A 14,937-nucleotide genomic window follows, 5' to 3' on the forward strand; every position below is an offset into this window, starting at 1 on the left:
GAACTGAACTTAGTAATTCCTATCTTGAAGATGGAGCACATAATCCCCTATATCTAGGGTAGGAAAAATGAAGAGGAATTCTACTGTGATGCTTAGAATATACTTCAAAAAAATAAGACATGTAAATTAGAATACCAGGTACATAAAGCAACTTTTAAAATACTTAGCACGTATACGTACTGCAGTAAGTCTCATGAAAGAATTTCTGTTCAAATGATCAAGAAGCTAAAGGTATTTAAGCTAAAGTATCTATTAGTTTACTACCAAAAATCTCAAGCCAAAAAAGGCCTACTTATGTAGGAAGGCACCAAAAAAATATGGGGTAAGAATATCCTCAAAGTTGTCAGGCTCCTTAGCTCAACCTGTCTTGCCTTGTAAACATATGCTGTTTTGCAAGTCTCCAGGAACAGGTAATTCCCCTGGAATAGTACTGCCATACTGTATTTTACAGTCTGACTTTCTTGTATGCTGCTGGGATCAGTGGATTGGGGGGGGCATTTTTTTGGTGTTTTTTTTTTTTTTTTTTAAGGATTTCACTGATATTACTATTTTTACATGCATTCAGTTGTATCAACAGGTTACACACACAGGTTAATATTAAAAACCTATTATGCAAATATCAGAAAAAATATTGTAGTATCTAAACCAAACTTTTGAACTCTGTAGTCCTAACAAATGCTGACTATACTTTTTAGCAAATACTTTACAGCATCCTGAGGGTAGTAAAGAAGATAACATTTTTGCGTAACTGAAGTACTATTTCAAAGCCACACTGCAGGACATAATGCTTCAGACAAAAAAAAAAAACAAACCCCAAAAAACCCCAAAAGCAAAAACGCAGCAGCTTTGTAAATCCAGTGCAGACTACAACAAATAAAAAAAAAAACAAGACATGCAAAATAAAGTCAGGAATTATGAAGAATGCATTTTTGTACTTTAATAAAACATCTACATAATCTGACTATTTTGAACCTGATGTCACAGAATAAGCAAAAGTGGAAAGGGCATGCATCAAGATGGAAAAAGTGCTCCCAAACAAGAATACTGCATTAAGAGTTGCCAGTCCTTCCTAATGGAGAGGGAAGAAAAAAAAAAAAAAAAAAAAAACAAAAACAAAACCACACCAACCAGGACCACCTTATGCACCACATATGAGAGTAAATAAAAACTTAAAACTGGGATTTTGGGGGGAAAATATTTCTTCTCGGCAAACATTATACACTGGGTACTGGAGAATAAACTGTCGACTTGTCACAAACTAGAAAAAGAGATTTGTCTCTCAGAACTTAGAGAAATGTTTTTCAGAGCACTATTTAAGAAAATATGGGATTATAGGCAGAAAAATGTGTTACTCTATTTAAAGCTCAATTTTCTAAACAGTAACAATAAAGAGCAAGGATACTTTTATTCCCTAAGCAAATTCTGCATGTGTAGATGGTAATTAAGCGTTCCTGACATGTCAGGCAATCCTCATTAATATAAGCACAGGATATGTGATGTTTCAAGGCTCACTGTAATTGAACACTGAGACAATGTTGCCTTCATCTCCAGAAGGGTTTCTTAATTCTGTGTTAGACAGAAAGAAAAGTCTTACCAATATCTTCTTTGAGAAGGTGCATGTCTGCTGATCCTCCATATGTGGAATAAGGAGCCCTGCAAGCAAAAAAGGCATTTGGTGCCTCTGTAGGAGATGAAAAGGGGATCCTTTTTTTTTTTTTTTTTTCTCCTCTCTCTCCAGGCACAGATCGGGTCACCTCCTTCTTGATTACCGAGTGTTAGTTAGAGGAATATTATTTTTTCCTCTCATCTTTTCACAGAACAAAGAATAAAACCCAGCCGTAGAAACAGGCAGGCTGGAAAGGAAATACAGGAAGAGCAGGAAGAAACACCGCAAAGATTTTTGGGCTCTCCACAGAAAATGAAAACGTCAAAGAATGCTATTTCAACGAAAGATCCATTCAAGACTGGAAGCTGATGGGCAGATCCCCTTGCTGAACAGGAGGATCAGAAGACATGACCCAACTAAGAAACAAGTTTTACTTCAAAATTAATACTGTGGAATTTAACAAAAAAACCCCAACAACCAAGCAAAAAAAGCCAAAACTGTCACCACTACCCATCTTTCTGAAAAACTGTTTTAGCCAAAGGATATAAATCAAGTTGAAACTTTCATAACTGTGATGTATCTAATTTTATTTAATGTATTTGAAAAAAGAAAATGGAGGGTCATTATCCATCTTGAAATGATAACCTCACTGGTCATGAGCTAAAGCAATATGAAAAAATACAAAGTTAAAAAGCAAATCTGCACACTATTTACAATGGACAATTAATCCCTTTGCAACCCATATAAAAACATTATTCAAGAATATTACCGAGTGTTCCAATGTATACTGGTTTTGGCTGGGATAAGGTTAATTTCCTTCACAGCAGCTGCTATGGTATTATGTTTTAGATTTGTGACCAAAACAGTGTTGATAACACAGGAATGTTTTAGCTATTGCTGAGCAGTACTTACACAGCGTCAAGGACTTTTCTGCTTCTCACCCCACCCCACCAGAGAGCAGGCTGGGGGTGCACAAGAAGTTAAGATGGGACGCAGCCGGGACAGCTGACCCCAACTGACCAGGTGGTATCCCATACCACATGGCATGGCATCATGCTGAGCAATAAAAGCTGGGGGAAAGAGGGAGGAAGGGGAGGATTTTTGGAGTTACAGCATTAGTCTTCCCAACTGTTACACATGATTGAGCCCTGCTTTCCTGGAGTTGGCTACACACCCGCACACCAAGCCGATGGACAGTAGCAAATGAATTCCTTCTTTCGCTTTGCTTGCACACACAGCTTTTGCTTTACCTATTAATCTGTCCTTATATCAACCTACGAGTTTTCTCCCCCATCCTACTTGGGTGGAGAAAGCGAACAGCAGCACGGTGCTTAGATGCCTGTCAGCGTTAACCCACAACACAACGTTAGTAGCCTTGGTGCCTGAATCCCTGTATCAGGTCCCCAGCTAACGTTACAAAACACTCTCACCTTCAGGACGGAAGGCACCAAGCACAACCCACCTGAATTTGCTAGAGAAAGCTAGGTTGCTGCAGTGAAGTAGAAACAAGCAGGAGTGACAGTAAGAACGGATGGCCATTACTGCCCCCCTAAGAGCAGAGCTGTCCCAAAGGGTAAGGTCTGTGTGGGAAGAAAGGAAAAGTGACTGCTCTCAACTACCAAACTCCCTCCCCAGTCACTTGTTCAGTAACCACCGCCTTGTTTTTACTGGGATTACAGGAAAGAAAAGAGGCAGTACTTAACTAATATGAACAACAAAACATTGCTCAAAAGCTGTCCTCCAGTTCTTCACAGAAATTGCCAACTGGACTATACCAGTTTAAGGAAGAAAACAGCAATTTTAAATGATCGTTATGCAACCTTCTTCAGGCTTATAAGAAATCACTTTTACACTTATTATTTCCATGGAGGATTGTGTTTTCAGCTTAAATCGAAATATTTCTTTCATATATTACCTATTTCAGCCAAACAGAAAACTAGATTCAAGTTTAACCCAAACATATGTAAGGAAAAATTCAAATATGATATCCAAATGTGTAAACTGGATTAGCCTGCACATTACTTCCACATATAGCACCAATTCAAACCTCAGAATCAAAAAGCATCTTCCACCAAGCAATCCTGATCCATGCATTTGCTGCTAATTAAAAAGAGCATCTACATTTAATCATGTCTGCTTGCATCCAGGCATTAACTCAGACCTCTAGAAAGGCAGAAAAGCCTCTGTAACTCTCTACTATCTTTTTACCACTTCTGTGACTTGTTTTTGCTGCTTATTCTTTTTACGTGTTCTTTCCTCAAATTGATGAGTATCATTTCCAAAAGATTAGCTTAATTTTCAAAGGAACACGTCTCTGTACTGGCATAAAATGGAAGAAGCATCCCTTTACTTCATAGGTCATTATTTAGAACATTTCTTTGTAGCATTAATGCTTTTATCAATTCCTATTCTTATGGTCAAAGTTTTGTCCTAGATCTGGCAGGCAAGCAGAATTTTTACAAGAAGCAAACAACTGACTTTCCTTGTCTTGGATGTAAAGCATATCTCATTTTACAAAAATTGAAAACATATGCTTTGCACATTTGTATTTCTTTCCAAGTTAAAGGAACAGATGATTTCATATTCAAGTTCTCATATTTGCACATCAGATTCAAGTACTTGGAAAGTAAAGAACAATTTTAGTGCATTACTTTACAAAACTTCCAATATGGAGCTTAACTTAACCTGTCAGCCTACCAACTGAGCACTTAAATGAAGTATAAGAAGGTACAGCTCACAAATATTCAGCAGAGACTACTTCTTTAAACACCAAGTCATGGATTTGGAACATAATGTATTTTTAGCCTCAATCTTAATTTCTTTCCTCCAGAAAAACAGCTCATACTCTCCTTGGTCTGAACCTAAATCTGCGAATCACTTCGAATGCCATTGTTTCCTGTCACTGTTTGTTTTACAAAGTTTGTTGCAGACTAGATTCCTTGCTGTTTTCAGCTGAAGTTCTATGCTCTGTAGAGACTTGCTTTTTAAGATGTGTGACAGCAAGCAAATCTGAAGGACACAGAAACAACTCATCTTTTGTCTTAGTTGTACCTCTGTAAAATGAAGATAATTTTATGTTTGAAAGCTGCTCAGATAACTACATGATGTGTACCAAGAAAGAGAACAGTGCAAGTACAGCTACTAAATATTTCTTCTACAAACAGAAGTTGTATTATTTTAGTTCTGTTACAGTAAGCCTTAAAGCTTGTTAAAGATTGTATTACTTAAGAAAAATAGAAAATTAATCTATTCATCATAGCAATCATATAGGAGAAGGAAGGTAAGATACACCTTTAAGGATTAAATATAAAAAAATAAAGCATATCCTGAAAAAACAAAGGCTAGTTTTACCATAACATCTCTCTAAATATAGCTCAGGAAATTAAAAGGTTATAATACACAGACAGTATTGTAACGTCACAGACTCTGAGCCTCAGATAGTGTAAAGGCAATTAAAAGGACAGATGTCAAACTTAAATACAAAAGACTAGGAAAATTCAATAGCAAAAAAAAACAGCTAAACAAAGATAGTGTATCATGTGGTGAGTCAAACTAAGCCCAACTAGTTTTTCCACTTCGGTTACAAAAAGAAGAAAAGGATTCTGTACATACATTAAGATAGGCTAGCTCAACAGATCTCCAAAAGAATCAGATCTCACAGTAGAGAGGCCAAAATTGCACCTTTCAGGCTTTTAACCTTTTTAAAAAGTGTAACAAAGTACGAGTTAAGCATTCCTTGCTAAGAATAAAAGCATGACTTCCCAACTTTGCTCAAGGTAAAGAAAAATAATGAAACCAATTCATTTAATACAATGCCCCAGAAACTTGAAGTAAAAATGATTTCTAGCTATTAAACATAAAATTTTTTACAGGCACTATAAATGCTAATTTAAGTGATTTGGCTGTGTGTAGTAAGACTCCTCTCTGTACAGGAGAAATTTCAACCTGAACAGCTTTTAAACCAAATTAATCTTTTCTCTGCTCAGAGGATCATTACAGAAGTACATAAACACCTTTGAAAGTTTTGCAAACAAAGCTATTAATTGCTAAATGTACCAATGTACCTTATTTTATTACATGCATTTAATCCCCAGTCTTTTGAGTATTTGTAAGAGCGAAGTCTGGTACTTTAGAAGTCAATTTAGTGATTTTTCCCCTCCAGATGCTAGCACAAACTATTCTAGACATAACTATATCTCGTCTCCACAGTAACTAATGTCAAGGATAGTATTTTACAATATGGCTTAACAAATATTTGGGTTCCTCTATATGATTTGACAATGCTAAAATCAGTTTTCCCCTAGGTAAAAGAATAACAGAGCAATACCTTACCTAATGTTTCTTGCTAAAGAGAACCACAGGCATTAACAAAATGCCCTATCGATGCAATAGAAAGCCTACTCTGAACTGAATGAAATCAAAGTGAATTAGACCTGTATGAAGTGCTGAAATATATTACATATTATGAAGCTCTTACTTTCACATTTAAAAATTAAATACAGTGCTCACTTGCATTTTCCAGAAATACACAGAGAAAACAAGAAACTAGGTCTCTCATTTCTCCTAGTGTTCTTCATTGATGACCCATTCTTTATATTCTAAAATTTTGTTAGGTAAATAACTTAAAACTTTCACTGTTGAATACTTAGAGAAAAAAATACTACTCTCCTAATTTGGTCTGAAAACAAGAATACTACCAGCATAGTCAATAAGTTGCAAAAAATCTCTTTGTATGAATACTGCAGAGGAGAGCTACACAACCTCTCTTCACTAGCGATGCAGAAAATTATGTATTTCTTCTTGTCAAAGATCCTAGCAACTCTTCAGTCAAGTTCTATTACTGTATGAGCAAAAATTAAGTTAGCTTTACTGAAATGAAAAGGAATATTCTTACAGTCCTTTTAATATAGTTAAGATATTTAATCGTGCATTTTAAATCTGTTGGTAAAATGAGTTTCAAAGAGGCAACAACTGAAATACTTCGTAAATGTCAGATATGGTTCATATATCATTCTGTGACTAGGTATTCAAGTGCCTAGATTTGTATCACTTTAGGCAAATCAAGGATAAGTTTATCAATTTAGTTCTCAGAAGTTTTGATTTTAAAATGCTTCAGTATGGATATGACAGCATTCAGAATTCACCTGGTTCTATTTTAATTAATATTTTCATGTGTATAATCCATTACATGAAAAAAATTGCAATTTAGCAAGACCACCAGTTATATATGTGAGAGGGGTAATTTCTTCAGAAGCTTACTACAGAGTCCTCCTTCCTAAAGGCCTGGATTCCTCTTCCCCTGTAGCTTCCCAGCTCCAGCCTTTCCTTTCTCAAGGATTATCTGATGTGTGGATTATTAAAAACACAAAAGGAAACACAGTCAAAACCTCCAATTCTTTCACTATCAAGTTGTGTGATTCCACAAGATGGAAAAATGACTGTGCATCGCTTTCTACCATCTCATTTTGCATTTTCTTGTTTTAAAAGAGACACCTGCATTTGGTAGCTAATAGCAAAAAAGGGCGAGAACAAATAACCAAACTAGTATTCCTGCTTAAATATTATGGTGAAATGAGTGCATCTATAGGAAAATCTTTATGGACATTAGAATGATGCAGGAATATATCTCTTGATATTAATTTTGCACACAATCTGCCAGATGCACCCCCCCCTATAATTCTGAAGTTTTAAGAAACTGAGATTTTGGATATAAGTAAAGTCAAGTTCATTCTCCCTCAAACAACTGTATTTATACTGAACAGACATACCATTTAAAAAATGCAGAAATTTGTTGTAACAAGAATCACCTTTAAATGTTAAGTCTGTCTGCCACCATTTTTTCTATCGATACTGAATGACAATCTAGCACAGGTTCTACTTTCAGAAATCATTTACAATGGCAATAATAGTATGTATAAGTAATGATTTTTAGACAAGTTCATAAAAACACAGCACTGTAAATTCAAAAGTAATTTATTTGAGAAGCTATAAGCCTTACTAAAAGGGTATTACTTACTATGATCAGCTGCTTATCTCCATCTTTTCCTGCTTCTTTTAGCTTCTGAATATGTTCCTCGGATGGTAGGAAATTACTGCATTTTGATGCTAATGAAGGATTTGACAATGGAAGCCTTGAAATATAAATATATTTCATGTTAAGAAAGGGACTGCTTATACATATCAGCCTCGATACCCAAAGCCATTGTGACTAGTATAACTAAACTTTAATGAGATGGAAATCCAAGTTAATCACTGAAAACACAGTCCTATATATTTTAATTTGTAATTCTAATGGAAAAATAAGGAAATAAAAGGATTAACCAGAAAATACAGTTTGTGACTAGCCTAGTTACAAGAACATTTAAAAAAAAATATAATCAAGTGGGGTAGGTTAGTCATAACCATTAACACAAGAATTTAACTGAGGCATTTTCAGAGCTTGAATGATGGTGCTTAATGCTACGTATTTCCTATGTAAGGTTTCAGTTTCTAGTTTTAGGTATCATACATCAGGCTGCTAAAGCAGACCATGCAAATATTCCCACAAATATAAGCAGGCAATATAAAACAGATGTCATAAAACTCTCAAATTCAATTCAAACTTATTGTCTTCTAATGGCTGGCAGGGAAGGGAGGGAGAAGAGGACCTGAAGAATAAATGGATGGATATCACTGGAATCTCTCTCACTCAGTTTGTTTCCCCTTGTCATGACTGAAAGAAACACTGCAAAGTACTATAATACTTCAAAAACAAAGTTATTCTATAAACTTGCTACTATATTCAGGGGAAAAAATAACATTAATTTCAGTTTTGGATAACACTTGTGGAAATCACCAAAGCAAAACACACACAAAAATACTTGTACTTCAAGTAGGTATTTAAATATTTTCTGTTTCTCAGCAAACTAAGGATATAGGGCCAAACACTTAACTGTAGCAGCTGCTGTAGATGTAGCAGGTTAATTCAGTGAGCTTTTTCAAAAATAAAAACTCTTACCAGACATCAGTGAGCTTTTTCAAAAATAAAAACTCTTGCCAGACATTTTTACGTTTTGTATTCCTGTCATGTGCCCCAAAATTTGCACTAAGTAGTTACCTTCAAGGTCTGGCTTTTCCTGCTGCAACTTTTCCTTACAAAGCCCTAAAGAGAGCTACACTGTAAATATGGACATTGCTCTATGTTGTGGCAAGAGTACCACAGAAAGAATGATGGCTGAAATCTTGAATAGCGTATGGAAAGCAGGGTAAGAAAGCTCTCACAAGAAAAATATATACCCAAATAATAGTAAAGCATTATGGGCTTGTTCAGCTAATGAAGTTAATAAATTTGAGTAGATACTATAAAGCTGTTCGGCAGATGAGGACAAAAATATGAAAAATCCAAGTTATTGTAATATTTATTGAAAAAAAATTAAAATATTCATTTAGCTAGTTTTACATCTACCTTATCACCCATATTCTGTGAAATTCCATAGTAGTGGAGTTTTTCAACATGTACAAAAGGGCTGGTTAGTCAGATTTGTTAATCTGGCCCCAGATAGATTGGTAATCTGTTAATCTGGCCCCAGAAAGCCAGATTTCTTCTTGTCTCCATTATGAATATAGAAAACAGCATCAATATACTAACCACTGTGCCAACTATATTGCTGTTTAAGGTATCAGGTACAAAGAAATAATTCTATTTAGCTTGCAACTGGCCAAAACCAGACTGTCACAATTGTTCAAAACCTACAGCAGTCAACATCATCAAGGATAAAGCATAAATTTGAACTGTTAGTTGTAAGAACAATTTACTCAGTAGTAAGAACAAGAATAATTTTTTATATGGCAGCTGACACCTGCATTTCACAGCAATCTCAAAACAATCCCAAATAAATCCCCTTTTCCACACCTAAAGAGATTTCATATATACAAGACTCCCATAATTTAAGGGATTAGAAAAGTCTTCTAGAAGTAAGTGAAATAATTCAGCAAATGAAAATCATGTAGTAAACCCATCCCATACTCTCTGGTTATCATGTGATTTGAGGAAGAGACCATTAGAAATGTTTTCCCAACTCCATTAAACTCTACTTTTTAAAATAAGTGTGCAGTTACAAATATCTTGCTTCATAGTTTTCTTAAAATAAAAACATCCCATAATAACTGGGTAAAATGAAATTCTGTTTTTATAAAGGACAAGTCACTGATTTGAAACTGAAAGTTGAGGCTGAGAGACAACAGAACAGTTAGTCTTATATTAAAAGCTCTCATAACTCTATAGAAGGTTACTGTAATTACATAATGCATGAAATACTATACCTGTTCTCAGTTTCAGAAGTTTGATTTGTAAATGAAGTTTGCGTCAACTGCTTGGGAGCCAAGCCTACAATTAATCAAAGATTAAAACTTCATTGTAAAGTTTTTAGTTGCAAAGGAAACCGGAGCGACACAAATAGTGATTTGCAAAAAGATATTCAAGACAATGTTACAATTTGTTCATGGCCAATAAAAAAAGATACAACCTTCAGGCAGTATTCAGATGTTTCTACATATATACTTTAAAAAACACGCAATTTTCTTCAACATTTCCACAGCAGTTCTGCAGAGCAGTTTGCCAGCAGCTAAACAAGGCCAGCAGTGAAACTACATCAGAGTTTAAATCTGCTTATACCAACACCCATATAAATAGCTCTATGTATAGTATTAGAATCGTAAATGTATATATCCAAGGTGTGTTCTGTAACACTTAAGGAAAAGAAACAATCAAAAACAGCAAAAGGAAGAAAAAACTTTTTTTTACATTCTCTTAACAGTGCACTCAAAATCAGGTTCAGATTGAAAAAAAAAACAAAACAAAAAAACCCAAACCCCAAACCTTAAACCAAACCAAAAACCCAAAAGCAAAACAACAAAATATTAAGAGGGAATTTAATGAAGAGATCTGTTAGTGATCCATCGATAATATTTCTTAGTTAAATGTACTTGAGACAAAATATTCACATCACACTCATCATAAGGTTTAACAAACTGCATTCACAGACTGATAAAGACTGGATAATGAAAATGGGAGAGCAATTACTAAAGTAATAATTTGGTCAAGATCACGTAAAACAATTTAGAAGAAAGAAATGCAGATACTTATTCAAAGGAAGCAGTAACCAACAGAGAATCCTCAACAGAAACCAATCCAAGAGAAGAACCCAATTGAAATATGGAAGTTCTACTACTTTATTACATAGAAAAGGAAAGGACTTGGTTGGGGTTTTTTTGAAGTTGCCACTTCACCTTTACTCAAATGGAGCATATTTAAGCATTATAATATTCACGCATAATGCACACATACGCACTAAAAGCAGAGCTGGGTAGAAAAACAGACACTTCTCTTTCCCACTACACAGCCCAGAGATAAAAGGGCATTTGCTGCTAGTAAAGCAGCCATGGGTGTGACACAAAGAAATACGGACACCCTGGTGAACAGTTCCAATCCCAGAAGTTTAGTTCTGCACTAACTGTACCCTATTCTGTGAAGCACTCCTCTGAAAGGAATACTTATGCTTCCCACATAACTGGTCAGAAGAAGAGGAAAAATTAGCAGTAAACAATTACCTTGAGGTTCACTTTCTCCAGGTTCTTTTTTTAATTGTTTTGGTGGTTTAGGAGCTGTAACACACTTTACTGGAGAACTTTCTGGACTTGATTCCAGATGTAATCGAAAGTTCTAACAAAACAGAAAACGTTAAATAAAAATCAAAAACTATTTAATGCTTCTAAGCTATTAATAAAATCACTGAGTTAACTAAGTATTAACATCTTGAATATAGCACCAGTTTTCTGATCATTAGATTATTTTAAGCAAACAAGATGTGACTGATTAGCTAGTCTATATTGAAGTTAGTGGTATTAATTTTGCAAAAAATCATTTTTGTCTTATGTAGAAGCTTGTAAATACTTCCTATGGAATACCTTTGTCCTTAAAATCTTAAATTTTAATAGAAGCTCATTCAGATAGAGAACACTTTTTTTCCTCTCATTTCTTTCAATACACCTTTTCAGAACAGAACAGCCACGCAACCTTAAGTCATCAAAAAGTGTCCATATGAATCTGTACAATCTCCAACCCCAGCAGGAAATTTTATCAATCAACATTTAGTTAACTACAGAACTTTGGAGGGTGGAACAGATTCATTTCTAGCTTACTATCATCCCATCTATGGCAACACACCAATAAAGGATCTTTAATACATTTGAAAATTTTAAGTTACTGTAAAATAAAGTCATTGTTAAAACAAACTTCCTCAGCATGGCATTCTCAGAAAACAGAACAGATTTAGAACACCCTCCCACCATACACCATAATTAAAATGACTTACCTCATCTGGTCTTGGCTCACACAAATGTTTTGTCAAATTACGCAACAAACCGTTTTCTGCACTTCTCTTTGTGGGCTGTTTTGTTTCTAATATCACTTCTTTAGCTCCAGCTCTTTCAGATGAAGGATCTGATTTCTCCTGCACACAAGTTGCACTTTCATTCTCCGAGAGTCCTGTTAATGACAGCTTGCCTTGTGCCTTTGAAAGCTCTACTTCTGTAGCTATTTGACTTGCCTCTGAAACTTCAGGGTAATCTTTTAACAAAGAAAGCTTAGGGGCATTTGCAGAATTTAAGCTACCTTGCCTCATGTTACTAGCTTTCAGTAATTTAATTTTGGTCCATTTAGAGTTTTTGTTTGAGGAGTTATTTCTACCGTTCAGAGTGCATTTGACAGGCATTGCTTTTTTGCTAGGGAAAAAACGTTTGCATTGAGTACTTTGACTAGGTTCTTTCTGAGTAAGCATTTCACTTTGTTGAAGCTGTAGGTTGGCGTGCTTTTCTTCTGTTTTGCTATACTCAGCATTAGCGGAATCTTTTTTCACCTCTACTGTATCTGACTCAATCTCACCTGCGATTTCTTCACAAAGTTCAAGGATGCTTACCCTTTTGGATTTTGCATCGTTCTCTGGTTGATCAGCCACATTTGTTTCACTTACAGATGGCTGTGAAATCTTTTTTTGTTTTGTACTGTTTTTTACGTTCTGATGTATTTGCTGCTTTTCCTTAGTTACTGTCTTAGGATTTGGCTTAAGAGAATCTGTTTCCTCTTTTATTGTGTTGCTAGGAATAGGAGATACAGAGTCCGTTTGGTCTTTCTTAACTTCCTCAAGATTCTCATCAGGACATAATGATGACCCTTGAAGGCTGTGCTGAAAACTGTTGGAATCATCATCTTTATTGTCTGCTTTACATTTTTTCTCTTTCAGAGAGCTGGTCACTTCTACATGTGTTTCTTTATCCTTATCTGTATTGTCTGGCTTTATTTTTGTGTTTTTCTGTTCCTTTTTTTCTCCAGCAGATTTAAGTACTTTTGCTGAAATACTGCGAGTATGTTTTTTTGCTTGGCTACTCTGTTTAACTTGCAGAGCTTTTTCTTCTTTAACTTCTCTGTTGCGCAGTGATCTTGCTGGTACATGTACGTGTGTTAACTGTTGCAGCCTCTGTGATCTCCTCATTACTGGCTCATTTGGCTCAGTTATGCATTTTGACTTAGGACTTTCTTGCACAGATGTTTTCTGGCATACCTCCTTATTTTTTGTAGATTTAGACTGCTGTTGGACCTTTTTGTCAGGTACTGTTTTAGTATTCGAGTTGAATCCTGATGATCTTGTAGTCATGCGCATTCCTAGTTCAGGTTCATTGGTGTTGTCACTGAAAGATTCAAATAATTATTTTTTCAGCATCCAGAAAGTAGAATTTGTCATAAGACTCTTCTCATTCCTACTAGCTTCTTTTCTCTTAAAACAGTAGCTCTTACACCCTCAATACTTTTAGAAGAATTTTCTCTAGAATCATGCTGAAAACACTTCACTTCCACCTGGTTACTCTTAAGAATACTACTTCATGGTTTTTATGCATGGCAAGACTGAACTATGAAGCCCAGATGAATGCTTTTTAACATCTGTAGCAATTTTTAATTGTTGACATTTGTGGCTTTCAAATAAGTATTAGCTTATTTAGTAATTATTTTAACTTCAGGACCTTTTTTGGAGGAAGTCTTTCTGGATTTCAAGACACTAACATAATTCCAGAGAAAGATCATGTAGCAGATATCACACTTAATGAATTAAGGCTGATCTTCCCATTAGCACGAACTGTATCTTTAAGTCAGATTGATTCTGCTTAGATTGTTTCTGCACTAATTTAGTCTAGGAAGATAACCTAGAACAATTACTTATTTTTTTGTTACTGACCTGTTTGATTTGACAGAGGTTTTGAGCACAGTTTTCTCCTGCACTGCACACTGATTAGGCTTTGATTTATTTGAGACATGTTTTGTATCTGACACCTCTTTTTCCTTCTTCGCCGATGATGGTTTGCTGTTCTTGTCCAGCTTTGGACGCTTAGCAGAAGGCTCAACTAACATAGACTTCCTTTTCTGAGCTGCCATTTCTGTAAAACACAATAATTGATTCAGCTTTTAGAGTTTCTGTGAACTGTTGTTACTGTGTCAGTTAATACAACCAAAGATTCACCCATTTTACAAAATAAGGTAACCGATACTCACTTTTCCTTTAGAGGCAGACCATGCTAACTGTGATCAGAAAGCAAATCATCAAAGCAATCTCAAATCAAATTACATTTATTTTACTTACAGGTTTTTACAAGAGGCAATCGATGTTTAGGCCAAAGTAACTTATCAAGGTGTGCCAAGAGCATTCCTTATGTATATGCTTACAAACAGGACGTTTCATGCCACCTATGAAAAATACAAAATGTTCATGCGGTAAACATTTTATTAACTTCCTTGTCAGACTCTGACTTTGGCATTCCCACCCTCTTCCATCCCTTCAAAAATTGCTTAGTTTTAAAGTTTCTCTGATAATCAACTTAAAAAAAAAAAAAATGACACTACAAATTTTATTTCCATATCCAACCATTTTTTGGCATTTTTCTGTCTTAAGCATTACCCTTTTACCTTTCAAAAGGTGGCAGATATAGTACCACTTGAAAGGAAGTTTCTTAGCCTCTCACACTCTTCCAGAAAATAGTACGCTGCTCTCTTTCACAGCCCGCAAAAAAGTGGGCCTGCTGTCAATCCTGTGCCTCACAGCAACAGTGAATAAATCCATTAGACTCTACTAAGTTTTGTGGCTCCTACTACAGAACTTCATAGACATCAGCAACTGCCTATAACTGTTCCTTCTCATATGACTTAAGCTAAAAATTAGAGACAGAAAGCCTAGAAAGTAGCATTATTTGAGACATTTGCCTTGGGCAGTTAAAGATGACATCTTCATGAGAAATGAAATTATATT

At 35.3% G+C, this 14,937-nt stretch overlaps 1 protein-coding gene across 1 annotated transcript in view; it reads right to left on the reverse strand.

Moving 5' to 3' along the window:
• Nucleotides 1–14,380, reverse strand: part of ESCO1 (establishment of sister chromatid cohesion N-acetyltransferase 1) — a 29,679-nt gene extending 15,299 nt beyond the window's left edge. Inside the window, exons 1-6 of the mRNA XM_009886628.1 lie at nt 14,275–14,380; nt 13,873–14,071; nt 11,959–13,330; nt 11,195–11,306; nt 9,908–9,971; nt 7,623–7,737 (exon numbers count right to left, since the gene is read on the reverse strand). Of these exons, the coding sequence (XP_009884930.1) occupies nt 7,623–7,737; nt 9,908–9,971; nt 11,195–11,306; nt 11,959–13,330; nt 13,873–14,069 (1,860 nt within the window). The 5' untranslated portion in view covers nt 14,070–14,071; nt 14,275–14,380. The remainder of the gene's footprint in view (nt 1–7,622; nt 7,738–9,907; nt 9,972–11,194; nt 11,307–11,958; nt 13,331–13,872; nt 14,072–14,274) is intronic.
• Nucleotides 14,381–14,937: the final 557 nt, after the last annotated feature.

This window comes from Charadrius vociferus, unplaced genomic scaffold, assembly GCF_000708025.1.
Source record: "Charadrius vociferus isolate BGI_N301 unplaced genomic scaffold, ASM70802v2 scaffold45, whole genome shotgun sequence".
NCBI lineage: Eukaryota > Metazoa > Chordata > Aves > Charadriiformes > Charadriidae > Charadrius > Charadrius vociferus.